The sequence below is a fragment of the Rhincodon typus genome, chromosome 33 (assembly GCF_021869965.1).
Source record: "Rhincodon typus isolate 14 chromosome 33, sRhiTyp1.1, whole genome shotgun sequence".
In the NCBI taxonomy this organism is placed as follows: domain Eukaryota; kingdom Metazoa; phylum Chordata; class Chondrichthyes; order Orectolobiformes; family Rhincodontidae; genus Rhincodon; species Rhincodon typus.
In genome coordinates, this window is record NC_063364.1 from 1,747,954 (window position 1) to 1,769,171 (window position 21,218).

General features: G+C 42.5%; 1 protein-coding gene across 1 annotated transcript in view; it reads left to right on the forward strand.

Moving 5' to 3' along the window:
* The window catches only part of cers3a (ceramide synthase 3a), an 86,765-nt gene that overhangs the window by 38,654 nt on the left and 26,893 nt on the right, over nucleotides 1-21,218 (forward strand). Inside the window, exons 6-11 of the mRNA XM_048615712.1 lie at nucleotides 911-961; nucleotides 4,033-4,125; nucleotides 7,784-7,912; nucleotides 10,796-10,902; nucleotides 11,857-12,010; nucleotides 14,133-14,190. Of these exons, the coding sequence (XP_048471669.1) occupies nucleotides 911-961; nucleotides 4,033-4,125; nucleotides 7,784-7,912; nucleotides 10,796-10,902; nucleotides 11,857-12,010; nucleotides 14,133-14,190 (592 nt within the window). The remainder of the gene's footprint in view (nucleotides 1-910; nucleotides 962-4,032; nucleotides 4,126-7,783; nucleotides 7,913-10,795; nucleotides 10,903-11,856; nucleotides 12,011-14,132; nucleotides 14,191-21,218) is intronic.

Genomic DNA, 21,218 nt, shown 5'->3' on the forward strand with positions numbered 1-21,218 from the left:
AATTTTAACTCTGATTTCTCTTCACAGATGCTGCCAGACCTGCTGAGCTTTTCCAGCAACTTCTGTTTTTGTATCTGATTTACAGCATCCGTAGTTCTTTGTTTGATAAGTTTGGAGCACTTTTGACACTTGTGGCCACAGGAATTAACACGTGGTGTATTGTTCGCATGTTTCATGCATGCAATTAATTTAATGCTGTTTATTGGGCAGTGGAGGTATTTTCTGGACTCCAGTAGAGTTCTTACATTATGTAAATTATTAAACAGCCACAATATCTTACCTGCCCAAAGAGTGGGCATCTGCCATAAACACATCAGTGAAACCTGACACAATCGGCTGGATACCCTTGAATGTGAACCTAACAAACTTACTTGTTGGGCTTGGAGACACTGTTCCTGCTCCCCAGGAGAAAGGTCAGCCCAGTATTGCTAAGGATTCTACCTGTCATAGGCCTGGCCATCAAAGAGTTCCATGCCAGGGAGCTGTAGTGGAATGTTAGTGAGGTCTGCTGTTAGATTAGACCAGGCTCCCTGTTGCACTGAACTTTATATGAATGAGGCTATATTTGCCCTACTCCAGAATTCTCTTCCCTGAAGGCACTTATGATGCACCTGATGTACAGGATATCAAACATTTCAGAATATATCTGGGAAACTAGTTGTAAATCAGCTTATATCATATTACACACCACTACGTGAAATGCAAGAGACAGTGTTTATGATCCCACTGATGTTACCACTCAGACTCCAGAAAGAAATCTGGCTTGATGGATCATTTTTTAAAATTGTCACCTTAATTGTAAAGAGGAGATTTGGGTTGCATTGCCTCATGTTCACTTTAATCACAGTGTGCAGATTATTGAAGTGTTTGGTTAACGATGCCAGTGCTGCGTTTTTCTATTCTGTTACAGAAGCCGTGGTTTTACGACACATGGGAGGTGTGGGTAGGATATCCGAAACAGGTCAGTCACTCTGAGTGTTTAACTGTTAACTGTGGTTCCTGCCTACTTTCAAAACTTTTGTACTGGTAACTCTTGAAGCTGGAGTATCCATCATCATTTGAATTTGGGCCTCAGTATCATGTGTTATTTAGCACTGATATGTTTTTCTTCTTAGTCAGTCCCTCAGGATCACGGTTGACCTGCTCCTATACTCTGGCTCAATGGGTTCTGAGACATCTGATGAGTCCAATGTGTGATCTTCAGACTCTGCTACATCTAGGACAGCTGGTGTTTGGACGGTTGGGTAGTTGGGGTTGTTTGGAGGTTTGTGCACTCCCTTCAATGTCTCAGCTACCCCTAGTTAATCCCTGTAAAATTCTGTGTTCCGTGCCTCCCGATGTGCTCCTTTGCTTGTGACTGACCAAAAGGGCAAAGACTCCCACGATTCGACTCGGATATTTAACCTCTTCAGGAATACTTTGAGGATATATCTAAAGCATTTCCTTCTGTTCTCCTGGGATTTTCCTGCCATGGCCCAGATCAAAATAGAGCAGCTGCTTTGGGGATCTGGATTCAGGTCTAGGGATGATAATGTCCCCTTCAGTGGAGCTGGTGTTCAGTGATTTAATGTCTCAATGCTGGCAAGTCAGCTTGGGAGAAAACAATGCTGTTGAACCACTTTTCTTACACCTGATTCGGAAGGTCCTGCTTATTATATAAATAATGGCAAACAGTGATGCTTATTAGATAATAGTGCTTGAGTACTGATGAAATGAGTGAGTACATACAAGATATTTCCAGTTTAAAGGATGACAGCCACAAGTTAGAGAAAAATGGGCAAATTATCCAGATTATGCTTCCTCTGCCACCCAATAATCTTTTGTGCAGTATCATACCATGACACTGGCTGCTCATCCATGTCTCTGTTACCCGTGAGCTCCAACTGCTTTTCTTTCCCTCTTTCTTTCATTCAGGCTCATTCCCTCTCACTCCCTTTTGTTCTTTACTGCTCTTTGACACAGGGTCCTCCACGATGCCTTCTCAGTCGTGGTGAGTGAGCTGACTTCTCCCAGATTCTTCCTCATTTGCTTCTCACTGCCACCCTGTGGATGCTGTTCCTCCTGTTGAGCACCAGGTCCTCCGCAATCCCCTTCTTGGTCATGGTGAGCGAGCTGACTTCTCCCAGAATCCTCCTCCGTTACTTGCCACCATTGCCCTCTGTTCACTTCTTCCACCCTGTTGGGGGTCACCTCACTCTCTTCCTTGCATTTTGTGCTGTCATCTCATGCAATGGGGGCAAGAAGAGATGTGTATATATAATGGAGAATGACTGACAGAGAAGCATACATGAGAGTGACGGTTACTGGCAGTGGTGGATGTATAAATAGGGATGAGAGAAAGTTAATATGACAGGTAAGGTAAGGGCTATTTTAATCTAAACTTTTTTTTATGGGATGTGAGCATAATTGGCTTGCCCAGCATTTGTTTGTCATCTCCATGTTAAGAATCAACTAATCAAGTGGTTACGTGGTCAAAGATGTGCAGGCTAGGTGAATTGGCCATGCTAAATTGCCCATAGTGTTCAGGGATGTGTAGATTATGTGGGTTTATAGGGGAATGGGTCTGGGTGGGATGCTCTGTGGGTTGGTGTGGACTTGTTGGGCAGAAGGGCCTGTTTCCACACTGTAGGGATTCGATGATCTCGATGACCATAAGTCTAGGTTCTTTTAGTCATTTCGAGTCCTAGAGTCATATAGCACAGAAACAGACCCTTAGGCCCAATCTTTCCATGCTGCCCAGGTTTCCCAAACTGAACAAATCCTATTTTCCTGTATTTGACCCATATCCCTCTAAACTTTTCCAATCCAAGCATTTATCCAAATGTCTTTCAAATGTTGTAATTGTACTCGCCTCTACCACTTCCTCTGGCAGCTTGTTTCATATACGTACCACCCTCTGTGTGAAAAAGTTGCCCATCAGGCCCCTTTTAAATCTTTCTCCGTTCACCATAAACCTATGCCCTCTAGTTTTGGACTCCCCTAGCATGAGGAAATGGTAGGTTTTTAACCCAGAACATTGACTGACATTACCATTAAGTCATCGCCTCTCCTTATGAAGGAATGGCATGCTCTCTTCAGCTTGACAAAGCAGAGGGAACGATTGGGGTATTGAACATGTTTTAAGATGCAAGCGAATTCTTACCACTCCTGACCTGATTAGATCATTGAAAAATTTCCTGCATTAAAACTAGGATCCTGCTCCTGCTGCCTACCATTTTGACTACCTCCAGCCAATCCCTTTATTGTGTTGGTAGTGTGATCTTTTCCAGCCATGCCTCTGATTACTTCCTCTGACAGCAGGGATAGTTCCCTACATCCAGTCAGCTCATTCCTGTTGCAAGCTGGGAAGTTAAACCTATATGATGAAGATTGTATCAAATAATGCAGAGCCAAGACCACTTTTCTATCTACCAAACAACACTATTAGTTTTGTGCCACTGTGACATAGAAGCAATTAACTTAAATTTACAACAGTGTAGCTTGCTGATAAATAATTGAACTGTGGGATAACTGTTGCAGTTCAAACCCCACTCATTGGGCAGAAATCCCACAGAATCAGTTCAGTTGTCCATTTCACATTCAACCTAATCTTCCTGCGCACAGTCTTCACAATAAGACAGAGTGTGGTGTAAAATTCACATTGCGTCTGTTACTGTGGTGGGCTCCTAGTCACCGGAACATTAAGAATGAATAAATGGGACCGTGAGGGAGGTTTTAAAGCTGCTGTTCAGGTGTTAACCTATTGTTGGGGATAGTGCACATTGTGCAGAAATCAGTTGAATGCAACACCAGGTAGTTTCTGTAATGTTAGCTGATCGCAACATCCACAATTCTGAAGAAGTCTCACCAAACATGAGGTGTTAATTCTGTTTCTCTCTCCACAAACACTGCTAGAGCTGCTGAACTTCTCTCGCATCATCTGTGATCTAGATTTAATCCTTATTGATTAATCTCCCTGGGTCTGTATTAATAACACACTGTAAATGAATCTGAGAATGTCATTTTGTTCATGTCTCTTTGCTCTCTTAACAGACACTGTTACCTTCGCAGTATTGGTACTACATAACTGAGCTTAGTTTTTATTGGTCACTATTGTTCAGTATTGCATCAGATGTAAAAAGAAAGGTAAGATTTTGAATCATTTCAATTAATTTGGTGTAAGGTCTACAAGTTAAATTGAATTTTGGTATTTACCTGCAATAAGCTGTAAAGCTGAGGATCAGTTAAGAAACTAATAGATTTTTATTAAGAAGCAGTTTTGACAGTTAGAGTCAAGATGGGTAGATGTATTTGAGCTGTAGGTCAACCATGATTGAATTGAAAGGCATCACAGGGACAGAGGGCTGAATATACTGACCCTGCTTCTTTGTTTCTATGAAGGAACATTGGGTTACATGCAAGGTAACGCACGATCTTCAGCAGTGGAGGCAGGGAATGTTGATATGGTTCCAATCAGGCAGACTGCTTTGCGTTGTCCTGGATGATGTCAAGCTTATGAGTGTTTTAGAAGATGAATGAGCAGCGTAATGAGGACAAGGATGCCTGCAAAATAGCTAGTTTGAGTATTGATGATCATGAAACTATCACCAATTACAGTAAAAACTCATCTGGTTCACTAATGTTCTACAGAAATGAAATCTGTCATCCTTAATTAGTTTGACCTACATATAACTCCCAGAATGTGTTTAACTCTTAAGTGCTCTCTGAAATTCTAATAAGCCACTCCATTGAACCCAAATTGCTACAGAAAAGTCAATTCAGATGGTCCGCAGCAGTTCAAGAAGGTGACTCATCACCATCTTCTCCAGGGCAACTGAAGACAGGCAACAGAGCCTGTGAAAGAAAGAAACAAAAAAACTTACCTTTCTCTTGGGTAGTCAGAGAAACAGAAGCAGGCCATTCAACTTCTGACACTTCATAAATTAAATCAGATCATTGGTTCTGTATCTTTGCATAAAGATAAGCCTCTCCATCTCAGATTTTACAATTTTTAATTGATAATTTCTTTGGAGAACGAGTTCCAGACTTCCACTTCCTGTTGGCTGACACACTGCTCCCTGACATCATCCCAAATGGTCAAGCTCTGATTTGAAGTTTTGCCTCTTTGGGATTTCACCAACAGGTGAATCTGGTTTTTCTGTTTTTACCCTTTCTGATCCTTCTTTCTATCATGTTAAATATATTGGATTACATCATCCCTTAATCTTCTGTACTTGAACATAAGTCTCGTCCATGCAACCTGTTCTCCTAAGTCGAACCCTTTTAGCCTTGTATCATTCTAGGAATCTGGGTGGCTAAAATGCCACTGAAAGGGCAGGATGTACTTTCTGAGGTTCAGTGCCCAGACTGAACTACAGTGGAGTATAACTGGAGCTTCGGGCATCCATAACATAACTTCCACTCATTTGGATTATAGCACCCCTTTAAAAAATGTTAATCCAATGTGGGTATTTATTATTCTTCATACCAGTCTACTGGATTGTTTTCACTTCTGTATATGGACAAAGAGAAAATTGCCTCCAGAATTTATGGCTGGGTGAAGGGATGTGTTGAGTGGTCTTTTTGGCGTTGCTGTTGTATATTTGAGTAAAATTGTGTGTGTGTGTGTGTGTGTGTATACACAGTGAAAAGGTTTGAATCAAAGGAAGAGAACCAATCTGAGTCACAGGAGTTTTGTGTGCTTTGGCTTTTCAAATATTAGAATTTAAACCGAGGGCTGGATTTTTGTGAAGCAGGTGGGAAACATAAGTTGAGAAAGCCCCTTTTGATGTGACATTGTATCAATTGCCACCTCCACCTTGCAACAATGTATCCTCCATATTGGCTCACCCAGAATCCACTACGGAGCCATGTAATAACAGTGGAAAGTCTTTGAAATGAATCTGAATAAAAATTAATCATCTAACAACCTAAGAAAACTAAATAAAAACTGTAAGAACTGCGGATGCTGGAAATAAGAAACAAAAACAGAAATTGCTGGAAAATCTCAGTAGGTCTGGCAGCACCTGTGGAGAGAAATCCGAGTTAACATTTCGGGTCCAGTGACCCCTCTGAGTTCTGAGGAAGAATCACTGAACCTGAAGCATTAACTCTAATTTCTCTCCTCGGATGCTGCCAGACCTGCTGAGCTTTTCCAACAATTTCTATTTTTGAACCTAATAAACACTGACTCAAGCACATTTCACGCTGAGAAAAGAACTCCAGACCCAATGAAAGAAATTCTTAAATTCCCTCAAGTGGTCAATTTAAAGACAAGCAACATCTGTTCAGTAACCAAATCAAATGAGGCTTTATTAAGACCATAAGACGTAAGAGCAAAACTGGGCTATTCAGCCCATTGAGTCTTCACTGCCATCCAGCATGATCATGACTTATCTGTTAACCCTCAACTCTACTTTTCTGTCGTTGCCCCATAAGCTTTGCTTCTCTTACTGATTAAAGATCTATCTGTCTTAGCCTTGAGTATACTTAATATTTTTAAGGTGGAGGGAGATTGATTCTTGATTACTGAAGGGATAAAAGATTGAGGGATGTGTAGAAATGTAGAGTTGAGGTTAAAAACAGATTTGCCACGATTTTTTGGAATGGTGGAGCAGGCTTGAATGACAGAGTCTTTGTCTGTAAAGACTTCCACAGATTCACTATCCTCTGAGAGGAGAAATTCCTCCTCATCTGTGACCTCAATGGTGATCTCTTATTTTGAGATTACACCTCTGGTGCTAGACTGTCCCACAAGGGAAGCAATTTTTCCACATAAACTCTATCAAATCCGTCCATCAGAATCTTGTATGTTTTAAAAAGGTTCCCTATTTTCTTGTAAACTTCAATGAGTACAGACCTAACTTACTGAACATCTCCTTATAAGATAGTCCCTCCGTATCTGGGATCAACCCAGTGAGCTTTCTCTGGACTGCCTTTAATTCTGTATATCTATCCTTAAACAAGAGGCCCAAAACTTTTCATAGTATTCCATATGTGGTCTAACTAATACCTTACATAGTTTTATCAAGACTTCCCTATTTTGATGCTCAATTCCTTTTGAAATAAAGGCCAGTGTATCATTTGCCTTCCCTATTACCTGTTGGACTTTTTGGCTAGTTCTTTCTGGTGATTTTTGCACAAGGAATCCCAAATATCTCTGTGCTGAAGCTTACTGTAGTCCTTAATAAAGAATGAATAATCTGATAAAACTGTCAATCAACTATGTGTACAATCCCTTCCTGAGAAGTTATTATAAAGCTTTTGAAACTCAGCGAAATATTAATAATGGGATCAGCTGTCAAAAGAAATCAACATTGCTCCAATGGAGCCTATCGAAACTGAAAAAGCAGAACTTCTTTTCTGTTTCAAGGCAAATGCCTCATCAGTTGAAGAATTCCAGAGCAGGTGGGGACGGGGTCACCTCTGTGAATTATAACTCCTTGGAGATGTTGTAAGCCAGGTATATACTCAGATGCAGTTGGGGAAGTTTGAACTGCCCATCTCTACATTGGAGCCAGCAATGATGGGAGTTGTTACCTGTTCACCCACCCCATTACCTGGCACAAGGGGCCAGGTATCCCAGAATCTGATCCTGTCGACTGTTTTTAAAAAGGGCGCCCAAGGTTGTCTGATTGTAAATTCAGCATAGAGCTTCTATTCTCTGCCCTCAGTGGGTTAGAAATGTCCAGATACAAGAATTAACTCAGCATTCTAAATGCTTGATTCTTAATCAAGGAAGCCGATTGTGTGATGTTTTTCCTGTGTCTGTATTCATTGACTGTTACTTTTATTGATTGATTAGGATTTCAAAGAACAAATAATTCATCACTTAGCAACCATTATCCTGCTGAGCTTCTCATGGTGTGCAAACTACATCCGCGTGGGAACCCTGGTGATGATTGTCCATGATTCATCTGACATCCTGCTGGAAGTAGGTGAATTTACAGAGACGTAAATATTAGCTCTACATTCCGCGTATCTACCTCGTGCTGAAGAAGTATTTGGGCTCATTTAAACTTACACAGCTTATACTAGCTTTATTTGGATTATCACTGATTACAATGGAAAAGAGTATCAGGCAGTGTAAAACTGGTCACTTACTCTCTACGTTTTTTTGCCCTCCTGTCCAGGACCAATTTCAGCCCTACGGTACCCATATGGAAAGGGAGAAGGTTGATGAGGGTCATTGTGGCAGGTGATTTACGGTCAGGGTAATAGGAAGAATGGATTTTCCTTATTCCCTATTTAATACCAGGGCATGGTTAGTATTTTGTCATGGTTCCCAGCCACCGCCAGATTGGGAGCCTTTTCTGGTGGATACAGTTCCAGCAACAGGGCACAGCTGAGGAAGGGAAAGTAAGGAGAGAGGGCTTGGAATCTTGGATGGTCAAAGAAATTAGGATTAATAGAAAGGTCAGCAATGGTAGGGTCTGTAGAGATATTGGAAGGAAGGAAGGATTGCGAGGAGATGGGGAAGCAGTAGGAGGGAAATGAAGATTGCGGAGTATGTATATATTGAAAGGACCCCAGCTCACCCATGCTGTGGGTTTGGTACCATCACTGTGACATTAACAAGTTTACTCACAGGATGAGCCCACTTCTCTTTGCTCATAGGCCATGTTGGAAGTGGCTTTCTGGTTTCCATGTTGCAATCCTCACCTCCCTTCGGCTGCTAGGTTTCCTATGAGCAGAAATCCCCAGCTGGGTAATGTTCAGCTGGAAAAGAGAAATAACCTCAAAAACACACCTTTATTCAAATAAAACAATGACACTCCCACTTCCTGAAAGTGGATTGCTCATCCTTCCTCCCAAGTGTCAGATGTTAAAAACAGAAGTGCTGCAGGCTTCTGAAAAAGGGTCTAGGCCCGAAACGTCAGCCTTCCTGCTCCTCTGATGCTGCTTGGCCTGCTGTGTTCATCCAGCTCTACACCTTGTTATCTATTGCTGCAGGCTTGAGGTGGGTTCCAGTCCGGTTTGGCATTTGCTGCATTTAACTTCGTAACCACCCAAAATTCTAACTCTAGGGTTTATCCCGTGTTGTTACTGCCTGAGAGACCACATCACTGACATCAGTGTGGAAAAGTGTCCGGATAATTCCTGTCCACAAAAAACAGGAAAAGTCCAATTAGGCCAATAATCATCCGATCAGTCAACTCTTGGTCATCAGCAAGTAACGGTAGGCCTCGTTGACAGTGACACTTTGAAAGGAATATCCTACTTACTGCTCACTTTGGGTTCTGCAATGGCCACTCAGTCTCTCACCTATAATTGTCTTGGTCCAAGCATGAACAAAAGAGCTAAATTCCAGAGGTGAGGTGAGAGTAATTGTACACAATAGCGAGGTTGCATTCACGATGTAGGGCATCAAGGAGTCCCAGCAAAACAGGGAGTCATACTTGGCACAAAGAAAGATAGTTGTGGTTGTAGGTGGCCAGACGTCTCTGCAGGAGTTCATGAGGCTAGTGTCCTACACCCAGCCATCTTTTGCTACTTCATCAATGACTTAGCCTCCATCAAAAAGTCAGAAATGGGATGTTCACTGATGACTGCACAATGTTCAGCACCCTTTGTGTCTCCTCAGATACTGAAACACTCCGTGTCCAAATGCAGAAAGACATGGATAATATCCGGGCTTGGGCTGACAAGTGGCAAATAACATTTGCGCCAGACAAATAGGAGGCAATAATCATCTCCAACAAGAGAGTATCTAACCATCACCCCTTGATGTTCAATGACAATAACGCCACTGAAATCCCCCATTATCAACATCTTGGGTGTTATCTTCAACTATAAACTGAACTAGACTAGCCATATGTATACTGTAGCTACAAGAGCAGGTGACACTCTGCTGATTCTGTGGCAAGTAACTCGCCTGATTCCCCAAAGACTGTCCACCATCTGTGAGGCACAAGTCAGGAGTGTGTGGTAGAATACTCCCGACTAGCCTGGATGAGTGCAGTTCCAACAACACTCAAGAACCTCATCCAGGACAAAGCAACCCACTATATTCACTCTCTCCACCACTGCAAAACAGTAGTAGCATGTACCATTTGCAGTAACTCACCAAGACATCAATAGCGTCTTTCATACCCGTGAACTATACCTTCCAGAAGGACAAGGGCAACAGACACATGGGAACGCTGCCATGTGCAAGTTTTCCATCTTGGAAATATATCACTGTTGCTGGATCTCCTTCCCACACATGAATTGCAGTGATTTAAGGCACTTCCGTGCCACGGTCTCAAGAAGTAAGAATAGGCAACAAATGATGATCTTGCCAATAACATCCCATGAATGAATTTTTTAAAAACCCTGTTTGGGATAACTAACTTTTGTAAATATTGACATGGGAAAATGTCCCTGATGTTAATTGAATGGGCTCACCACCATCCAAGACTGAATTAGTGATTGTCAGAGATCCTGTTTTGATTTGATGTCTAGCTGTACACAGCATCACAGATATTGGGGGATGCCTGTGGACTGTAAGTTGGTTTGAATGTAGTTTGGGTCTCTATCTCATCCACCTGCTGATGTTCTTTGGCCCCTCCACTGTAACACACCACACAGGCTGGCTGCTGGGCAAGAGGCAAACATGTATGTGGCTACTTTCAGCCTTGCTGTAAATCCTAGAGTTTTAAAGATTTCTACTGCCTTCAGATAAAATTGTGTGTAGATATTGAAATTGTCCTTTTATGAATGTGATAAATATATGTTTATAGTCCATCCTGTGTGCTCATTGAAACATGAAACTATGTCCAGTTCATTTAATTTTGCTGTGAAGTAATTAACACTGAATCCTCTGACACTTTGACAGTCTGCCAAGATGCTTAACTACGCTGGGTGGAAAAGAGTCTGTAACTCACTCTTCATTGTCTTTGCTGTCATATTTATAATCACCAGGCTTGTCATCTTCCCTTTCTGGTGAGTATCATCACAAAATCCTTCTTTGTGACTTCAGGAAAGAAGTGGTTTCAGGCATTGGCTGCTGTACTTTACTCCTTAACACAATGATTGCTCAACAGAAATTCTTTTTAAATTAAAGTACAGTGAGTTCAGTAAGCAGCATATTGAGAGCAGGGACTTTTGACAATGTAACCACACAGCATGTTTATGAGGACTGTGATGAGGGACTTCAGTTATGTGAGGGATTGGAGAAGCTGACTTGGTTTTCCTTGGGATAGGAAAAGTTAAGAGGAGATTTAATGAAAGTGTTTAAAATCGCAAATGATTTCTGGTGGTGTAAGTATTTGCTCACCAAAGGATACAGGTTCAAAGGAATTAGAAGAAGTGTCATATGGAAATATTTTTGATGCAGCAAATTGCTGAGATCAGGAACATATTGCCTGAAAGGACAATGGAGGCAGAATCAATAGAAACTTTCAAGTGAATATTAGACAAATACTTGAAGGGGAAATGTTTGCAGGATTAAAAGGAAAGAGCAGAGGGAATGGGGCTAAATGGATAGCTGTTCCAAAGAGATGCATCCATAGCAGACTGAGACACCTCTTATGGTTCTGTGCCCTGATGTTCTATTATTTAACGTGCAGTATATGATCATGAGGACAGCTGAGGGGTGTTGTGATGAGGGAGATCTCACTTGTCCTTGTGCTGCCTCATTACAACCATTTGCTGCAGACTGCAGGGACCAGAATAAGAGGTCCTTTTCACTGCCTGGTTTCTATCTAGGATAACTTTTTTCTACCAGTTCTCTTTTAAAAGAAAGGCTTAAAGCTGTGTGACATATTCCAGAAGTGGTGCACATCATTTTCAGTATTGAGTTGTGATTATAATTATTTATTAATGATCTCGGAATACATCCGGACTGATGGGATTTACTTTAATATGGTAACATTTAACTTCTGTTCTTATTAACAGGATCATTCATTGTACTTGGGTCTATCCAGTTTATCACTATCCTCCATTCTTTGGATATTATTTCTTCAACGTCATGCTGGCTGTCCTTCAACTGCTCCATATTTTCTGGGCGTACCTCATCTTACAAATGGTGGCAAAATTCTTCTCCAGCAAAGTAAGTTGTTTCCTGACAATGAGAAATGCTCAGTGTGATGAGTACTGAAATTGCCTCCACGTCAGCTGTAGATGTAACAAGAAAGCACAGGGACATGCACTGATACTGCGCAATTCCAAATATTGCTTAAAGAGTTTGCATTCACATGAATGGTTCAAAAATTTTTTCAATTTTCCCATGGGCTGCATGGTGGCTCAGTGGTTAGCATTGCTAACTCATAGTGCCAGGGACCCAGGTTCAATTCCAGCCTTGGGTGACTGTGTGGAGTTTGCAGGTTAGGTGGATTGGCCATGCTAAATTGCCCTGTAGTGTCCAGGGCAATGCACGCTAGGTGGATTAGCTATGGTGAAAATGCAGGATTATGGGGATAGAGTGGCGGGCTGGGTCTGGGTAGTATGCTGTTTAGAGGGTTGAAGCTGACTCTATGGGCCAAATGGCCTCTTTCCGCACTGTAGGGATTCCCTGATTTCCCTTGTTCAGTTCTGTGAGGAATGTGTGTCTATTACCTTCATGTTGAACTAGCTCACTGTGCCTCAACCATAGCAGAAGTAGGATTCTGTCAATTTGGTATCAGACTGAAGAGTCCTCAGCTTGGCTGTACCTACCACTGGGTCAGAGAGGAAGACTAACTGATGCCTAGTGAATTTTCTGTCTGTAATAAGGAGGTAGATCTTGTATTCTCTTTTAGGGTGAGACAATGATTTTCTTAAATTATTCAGTTTTTTAATGTAATAGATGTACTTGTGCGGATTGTGTAACATTAATGATGAAGGCAGTCTCTGTCTAGGATTAGTTAGGGGGAAAGTTGACTAGAACAGCTTCTGATAGTGCTGTGCAATGTGTCATCTCAATCTTGGATTGAAACCTTAACCCAAAGGACAGCATCTTTGACATTGCTTCCCTAAGCGCTAGGGAGAGAAAGGGAGAAAAACACCTTCCATAGTTTTATTTTATGACCGATTTTCAGTTTTGCACCTCCTTTTGACCCTGCTCTTGGCTTTCCCTCCCCAGCAGAGCTGTTTAAATCTCCCCACCAGCCATATCCCATACTCTCCTGCCACGATAAAGATCCCTCCATGTACAACATGTGTGGTTCATACTGGACCTGATACTACTTTTTTCATTGCCCCCACCCCGCAAAAGCTGATCTCCAAGGAATCTAAAGCCTCCTTCCTGCACTGTGTCTCTAGCTACATGTTTCACTGTGCTAACTGATAACAGGATAAATCCAGCGATTACTATCTTTGAAGACCTTTGTTGTTCCTTCATGGCTCACTGAAACCTAGCTGAAGAAGCTCAGATCTCTTTGTACCAATCTCAAACATGTACTAATATATTCATGTTGAACTAGCTCACCAATGTGACATGTGTTGACTGGACCACCCAGAGTGTAAAAGGCCCAGACAGGGTGGAATTTGTCAAATGTGTCCAAGAAAGTTTCCTAAATCTATATGTAGAGGGCCCTACTCGGGAGGGTGCAACACTGGACCTCCTCATAGGAAACGAGTTTGGGCAAGTGACTGAACTGTCAGTTGGAGAGCACTTTGGGTCCAGTGACAATGACTCTTTTTTTTCCCATAACTATGTTAAAACTGTAGGAACAAAAACAAAGTTGCTGGAAAAGCTCAGCAGGTCTGGCAGCATCTGTGAAGGAAAAAACAGAGTTAATGTTTCGGGTCTGGTGACCCTTCCTCAGAACAGTTCTTTTATTTTTAGCAACTTTTTAGCAACTTATTATTCAGCAACTTTTATTTTTTCCTGACTTACAGCATCCGTGGTTCTTTCAGTTTTTATTATGGAATAAAGTAGGACAGATCCACAAGTTAAGGTGCTAAACTGGAGCAGGGCCATTTTGGGGCCAGTAGGCAGGATCTAGCAGAGGTTGATTGGGTGAGTCTGCTTGAAGGGAAAGGAATGACTGACAATTGGGAGGCTTTTGAAAGTGAGATATCAAGAGTCCAGGGACAGTATGCCCTTTTAGGGTGAAGGGAAAAGCTGGCAGGTTTAGGGAACCCTGGCTGACGAGGGGTGTTGAGGCTCGGGTCAGGAAAAAGAAGAAGGCATACATTGGGTTTAAGTTATTGGGCTCAAGTGAATGTCTAGATGACTATAAAAAGTGTAGGAGCACACTGAAGAGGAAATGAGAAGAGCAAAAGGAGGATATGAGATGAATCTGGCAGGTAAGGTTAAAGATAATCCCAAGAGGTTCTGTAGCTATATTAAGAGTGAAAGGGTGGCTAGGGAGAGAATAGGTCCCCTTAAAGATCAGCATGGCCATCTGTGTGTGGAGTCAGGGGAGATTTTTAATGAGTATTTCTCTGCAGTGTTTACTGCGACTGCGGAGAAAATCAAGAATGCTGAGGAAATATGGGAAACAAGTGGAGATGTTTTGGATAACATGCACATTACCAGAGAGGAGGTCTTTGCAGCCTTAAAGTGCATTAAGATGGATAAATCCCCTGGGCCTGATCCAGTCCATCTTCGGATGTTGTGGGATGCTAGGGAAGAAATTGCAGAGGCCCTTGCAGAGATTTTTGCTTCATCTTTAGCCACTGGTGAAGTTCCGGAAGATTGGAAGGTGGCTAATGTTGTTCCATTGTTTAAGAAAGGTAGCAAAGATGAGCCAGGGAACTACAGGCCAGTGAGCCTGACATCAGTGGTAGGCAAGCTATTGGAGAGGATACAGAGGGACAGGACCAACCATCAAACAACACAAGACCAGAACAAAGAAGAGAGATATGCTGCAGGAGAAAACTGACCAAACTGATCCACCACAAAAGCAAGGTCAACAACAAACCAGACTCGTGGATAAGAAACCTATCCAGCAGACCATTTGTAGAAACCAAGAAAGCTGTTCTTTTACGCGGGCTAAACTATAACCACAGAGACAAACAGAACAGACTTCATGGCCGCTCTGGAAGCTACACCAAAAGGTAATGGACTCACAGACGAAACACAACAAGCCACCTGACAAACTATAATCCCTACACTGAACCGGAGGAATGAATGGGACATCCTCAACACATCAGAGAGAAAAGCACTCGAAGGACTCAACAAAGACAGTAACACCATAATCCAAAGGGCACATGACCGTCATTATGAACAAACCAGACTACATTCAGAAAGCACAGGCACTGCTTGCAGATACACACACTTACCAACAGGTGGAGATAGACCCAACACTGCAGCTAGCGAACAGGATCATTCAAACACTGAGGAGACGGAAAAGTGCAGGACAAATAACCAAGACTACATGAAAATGAAACCAGAAGGCTCGAATACCCCCTGCATCTGCATCCTACCCAAAGTACACAAACTAGACATACCTATCAGACCCACTGTCTCCCTCCTAGGCACACCTACACACAAAGTGGCCAAGGACCTACAACAGAGACTGAAACACCTGGTCAAAAGATCACCCCACTCCATCTACTCAACCCAGCAATTCCTTCACAACCTCAAGAATGTTAAAATCAACAACGTTGAGATTGTGGTATCCTTTGACGTCACAGCACTATTCACGTTCATTGACCTACCACTAGCCAAAGAAACACTTGCCACATTACTGGGTGCAGCAGAAACGCCGAGTCTAAACAGCTCCATCAGCAAGGACAACGTACTTAGGCTAACAGACCTATGTCTCACCACACACTTCATCTTGAATGGCCAAATATACAAACAAATCAATGGCACACCTATGGGGTCACCCACCTCCGGACGTATTGCAGAGGCAGTCATGCAATACCTGGAACGCATTACCCTCCCCCTCATACAGCCAAAACTGTGGATCTGATACGTGGACGATGTGTTTGTCATCATTAAACGCAGAAAGTTAGAAGAGACACACCAACTCATCAACAACGTTTTCACTGGGATCAAATTTACGAGAGAAGAGAAAGAAAACAATCAACTTCCATTTCTAGATGTCAGGGTAGAACAAATGACCAACAGGGAGCTCCAGACCACAGTATATAGGCAGGGAACCCACACTGACCAAATCCTCAAGTTTCACAGCAATCAACCCCAATGTCCACAAACAAAGCTGTATAGGGACACTATTCAAATGAGGCACAACGCACTGCAACATGCCAGAAACTACGCAGGAAGGAGGAAGAGCACCTATATAAGGTCTTTGCTAACAATGGATATCCCAACAACTTCACCCGCAGGTGCCTACTAGATAGACAATGCCAAGAGAACACAGTACGTCCCAATACATTGGCCACACTACCCTTTATCAAGAACGTATCAGAACTGACAACGAGACTCCTACGGCCACTAGGAATCATGTTAACACACAAACCCACAGCCACACTACAACATATACTCACAAGGACCAAAGACTCCATGCCCATGACATGCAGGACCAATGTAGTTTACAAAATACCTTGCAATGACTGCAACAAACATTACATCGGCCAGACCAGAAGGAAACTAGCCATCAGGATATATGAACACCAGCTAGCAGCAAAACGACACAACAAACTTTCCCTCATTTCAGTGCACTCGGACAATGAAGGCCATCAATTTAACTGGGACAACATTACCATCCTAGCTCAAGCCAATTATAGACACGCACAGGAATTCCGAGAGGCCTGGTTTTCAACCCATAATGCAATCAACAAGCACGTGCAATTGGACCCTATATATGAACCCATGCACAAAAGAACCGGAAATGACACAACCCAACTTAACAGACCAGATCATATATATTCCAAGTGGAGTAGAACAACATTGCTTCATCAGAGGCCGCACTTATAATGTTACCTAGCATGGTGATGAAACCCCTGTACGATAACCAGCCAGCTTGGCGAGCAAGCCAGCTATCTCATCCACAACCCAAGCTACAAATCTTCACAAAAACATTAATCATAGATTTGAGCGCGGGAAGTCATGCCTGACAAATCTTTTACAGTTTTTCAAAGAGGTAACCAAGAGGATGGATGAGGGTAGGGCAGCGGATGTTGTCTATATGGACTTCAGTAAGGCATTAGTTAAGGTCCCGCATGGCAGGCTAGTCATGAAGATTAGGTCGCATGGGACCCAGGGAGAGCTAGCTAATTGGATTCAAATTGGCTTGATGGTAGGAAGCAGAGGGTGATGGTTGAACATTGTTTCTTGGACTAGAGGCCTGTGACTAGTGGTGTCCCACAGGGGGTCGGTGCTGGAACCTTTTGTTATTTTTTCTTTACATGAATGATCTGGATGTGAATGTACAAGGCATGATTAGTAAGTTTACAGATGATACAAAGTTGGGAGGAATTGTTGATAGTGAAGAGGGTTATCAAAAATTACAGAAGAATCCTGATCAGATGGGCAAGTGGGCTGAGGATAGGCAAAAGCAATTCAATATAGATAAGTGTGAGGTGTTGCATTTTGGGAAGTCAAACTAAGGTAAGACTTCTACAGTAAATGGTAAGGTCCTGAGGAGTGTTGTGGAACAGAGGGACCTAAGAGTACAAGTACATAGTTCACTGAAAGCGACGTCGCAGGTGGACAGGGTGGTGAAGGAGGTATTTAGCATGCTGGCCTTCATCAGTCGAGGCATTGAGTATAGGAGTTGGGACGTTATGTTACAGTTGTATATGTCTTTGCTGAGCCTGTACTTAGAGTATTGTGTACAGTTTTGGTCACCCTGTTATAGGAAAGACATTGTTAAACTGGAAAGCGTGCAAAGAAGATTCACGAGGATGTTGCCAGGACTTGTAGGCCTCAGTTATAGGGAGAGGTTGGCCAGGATAGGACTTTATTCCTTGGAATGTAAGAGAATGAGGGGTGACCTTATTGAAATACATAAAATCATGAGGGGCATAGATAGGATGAATGCATTTAGTCTTTTTCCCAGGGATGGGGAATTGAAAACTAGAGGGCATAGATTTAAGGTGAAAGGGGATAGATTTAAGAAGGACTCGAGGGGCAACTTATTCACGCAGAGAGTGGTGTGTATATGGAATGGGCTGCCAGAGAAAGTGGTAGAGGCAGGTACAATAGCAACATTTAAGAAACATTTGGATAGGTACATGGATGGGAAGAGTTTAGAGGAAAATGGACCAAATGCGGGCAATTGGAACTAGCTTAATGGGCACCATGGTCAGCATGGACCAATTTGGGCCAAAGGGCCTGTGTCCATGCCATATTACTCTTTGATTCTATAACATAGACCACAACCTCTGTCTGTTTACCCTCCAAGTGATCTTGAACTGTTGCAACCCCTACCTCAAGATGGCTGAGTCACTGAGCAGTGCTATGGGCCTGCTTCTGATGGCATTTTCTGGAGTGGCAATTGCTCTCAGATGTATTCATAACTAATAGCTGGTTGGAGATCAACTCCTACACAAACCCCGATCCTTCTCAAATGCGTGGCAGTCTCTGGGTCCTACACACCTTGGATGTAGATTATAGCCAAAAATGTGCTATTCGTGCAGCTCCCAACCTCCCAGTTGCACTGCAGTGATTCTAGCTGCTGCGGAAATACCAGATGTTTTGTTCCTGGCTTACACTTGCACTGTCACTCTCTCTCACTCTTTTTTTTCTCTGTCTTTTTGTTTCTCTCTCTCATTTTGACTACTTCATTCCCAGCCTTGCTGTCCCTCTGACCATTATAACCTGAAAGGTTTTAGAGCCAAACTTCCTACTGTCTTGATTTGAATTTTGTTTCCTGTGATCTTCATGTTGCTCATGGTTCTGTCTCACTGTGAGCATGTCTCAAATCAGAATTCCAGGATCTGTGCTCATGAGCAACTAGAGATCAACAAGGTAATAGAAGCTTGAATTCTCTAGATCAGTGATCCTCATATCAATGGAGAGATCTGCTGGTAAACTTTCAATTCAACCTGCAGTATTTATACCCCAATTTAATTGCAGGTTGTCAGAAAATTATAAGGGCTGGAATTTTAATGATGTATATTGTATGTTTTGAATCGTTTGCTGTAACTCCCCAAGAATGAATTTAAACCTCTAGCTTTTTAAAAAGATTTGTTTTTCTGGTCGAGTAGATAATTGTGGTGTGAGGAAAATCTTCGTTTAATTTAAAGTAGCCTGGGCATGGTCTTTCTGGGGTCGTTCTAACCCACTGATCAGCAACAAAAACAGTTTTGATGTTTATTAATATCCCTTAATCCTGAGCATCCTGCAAGCACTCAGTGTGCTCTGTCAGTCACTGCGTTTTGTTTAATTTGCAGAGAACTGAAGATGCTGATAGAGAGGGAAGGGGTATAGTCAGGCAACCTTGAAGGAGAGAAAATGAGTGCAAAATTATTTTTATTTTATTTATTTTAGAGTTGTGTGAATCTATGGCCAATAATTTGCAAAATGCCAGTTTTATGAAATGTGGGCATTACTGGTTAATTAACATTTATTACCCAGCCCTAACTGTTCTTGAGAATGTTGCAATGAACTATAGAGGTCCATGTGGTGCAGGTACCCCTACAGTGCTGTAAAGGAGGGAGCTCAGGATTTTAACCCAGCCACACTGAAGGAATAGTGATATATTTCCAAGTCAGGATAATGTGTGGCTTGGAGGGGAACTTGCAGGTGGTGATGTTCCCATGATCCTAAGGCAAAGTGAAAGGGAGATAGTCAGAGGGGAAGAGCAACAATGAGAGAAAAAGGAACAGAGAATGGGAGAGGGAGAGATTCAAAGAGATAATGTGATAGCAATGAGAATGAGAAAGAGAGAGAGAGTGGGTGACAAGTTTGTGAGTGTGAAGGAGACAGACAGAATGCAAATCTCAGAACGAGAGACAGTGATCGAGAATGAGATAGTGAAGATGAACCGAAAGAGTGTGACTGATGTTATGGAGTAGACCAAACCCCTAAGGTTCTTCAGTAGATTTGTAGCTCAGGTTGTGAATGCTGTTGTTGGTTTGCTCGCCAAGTTGGTTCATTAGTTCACAGACATTTCATTACCCTGCTGGGTAACATCATCAGTGCAGCCTCCAATGAAGCACAATTGTGTTTTCCCGCCTGGTATTTAAGCTCTGGGGTCTGTTGGAGTTGATTACCTCATTTCCGGTTTTTCTTCGCAGTGGTGTATATATAGGGTCTAATTCTACATGTTTATTGATGGCCTTCTTGGTGGAGAACCAGGCCTCTAGAAATTCCTGTGCTTGTCTCTGTTTGGCCTGTCCTAGGATCCTGATGTTGTCCCAATCAAACTGGTGGTTCTCCTTATCCATGTGAATGGAGATGACTGATAATTAGTCATGTCTTTTCATTGCTAGTTGGTGTTCATGTATTCTTGTGGCCAGTTTCCTTCCTGTCTGTGCAAGGTAATGTTTGTTGCAGTCCTTGCATGGAATCTTGTATATTATGCTGGTTCTGTCCATAATAGGTTAGGGGTCTTTGGTTCGAGTTGGCATAGGGTGGACATAAGTTTGTGTGCCACTCTGATGCCCAATGGTTGTAGGAGTCTTGTGGTCAGTTTGGATATGTTCTTGATGTATGGTAACGTAACAAGTATGTCAGGACGTACTGTATCTTCCTGTTGTTGTTTGTGTGATAGGTATCGTCGGACCCAGCTGTTCAGGTATCCGTTGTCCTTAAATACTTGGTAAAGGTATTCTTCTTCGTTTTGGCGTAGTTCTGGGTTGCTGTAGTATGTTGTTGCTCATTTAAATAGTGTTTTTATGCAACTCCATTTGTGGGTGTTGGGGTGGTTACTGTTGAAATTCAGGACTTGATCCGTGTGTGTGGCCTTTCTGTGTACCTTCGTCAGAAATTCCCCGTTGGCCCTGCATTCTACCATAACGTCCGGGAATGGGAGATGTTTGTTCTTTTCTACTTCCCTGGTGAATTTGATGCCGGTGAGAGTGTTGTTTATTAGTTGGTGTGTCTCCTTTCCATAATCACACCCTTGGCAAAGGCAAATTCAGTAAAATAGATTGTCTCATGTGCAATTCTAGCAGCAGGAGGAGAACCCCAGCTTTTAGCTGTAGCAGAGAGAGGAATAAGAGCTTCCACATCCAGCTTCAAGGCCCCAGCAACTGCTGAAGGCTAAAACTAAAAGGTCTGGTTCTGTGGGAGCTTGGCCTCACCTATTCAGGCTGCTTCTATTGCTCCAACTTCTATTTTAAGGAAATTGCAAAGCCTCAGAAACTGTTTACTTCATTGGCTTTGAGCATTTTGCTTGGAACCTTAGAACATAGAACATAGAACATTAAAGCGCAGTACAGGCCCTTCGGCCCTCGATGTTGCGCCGACCTGTGAA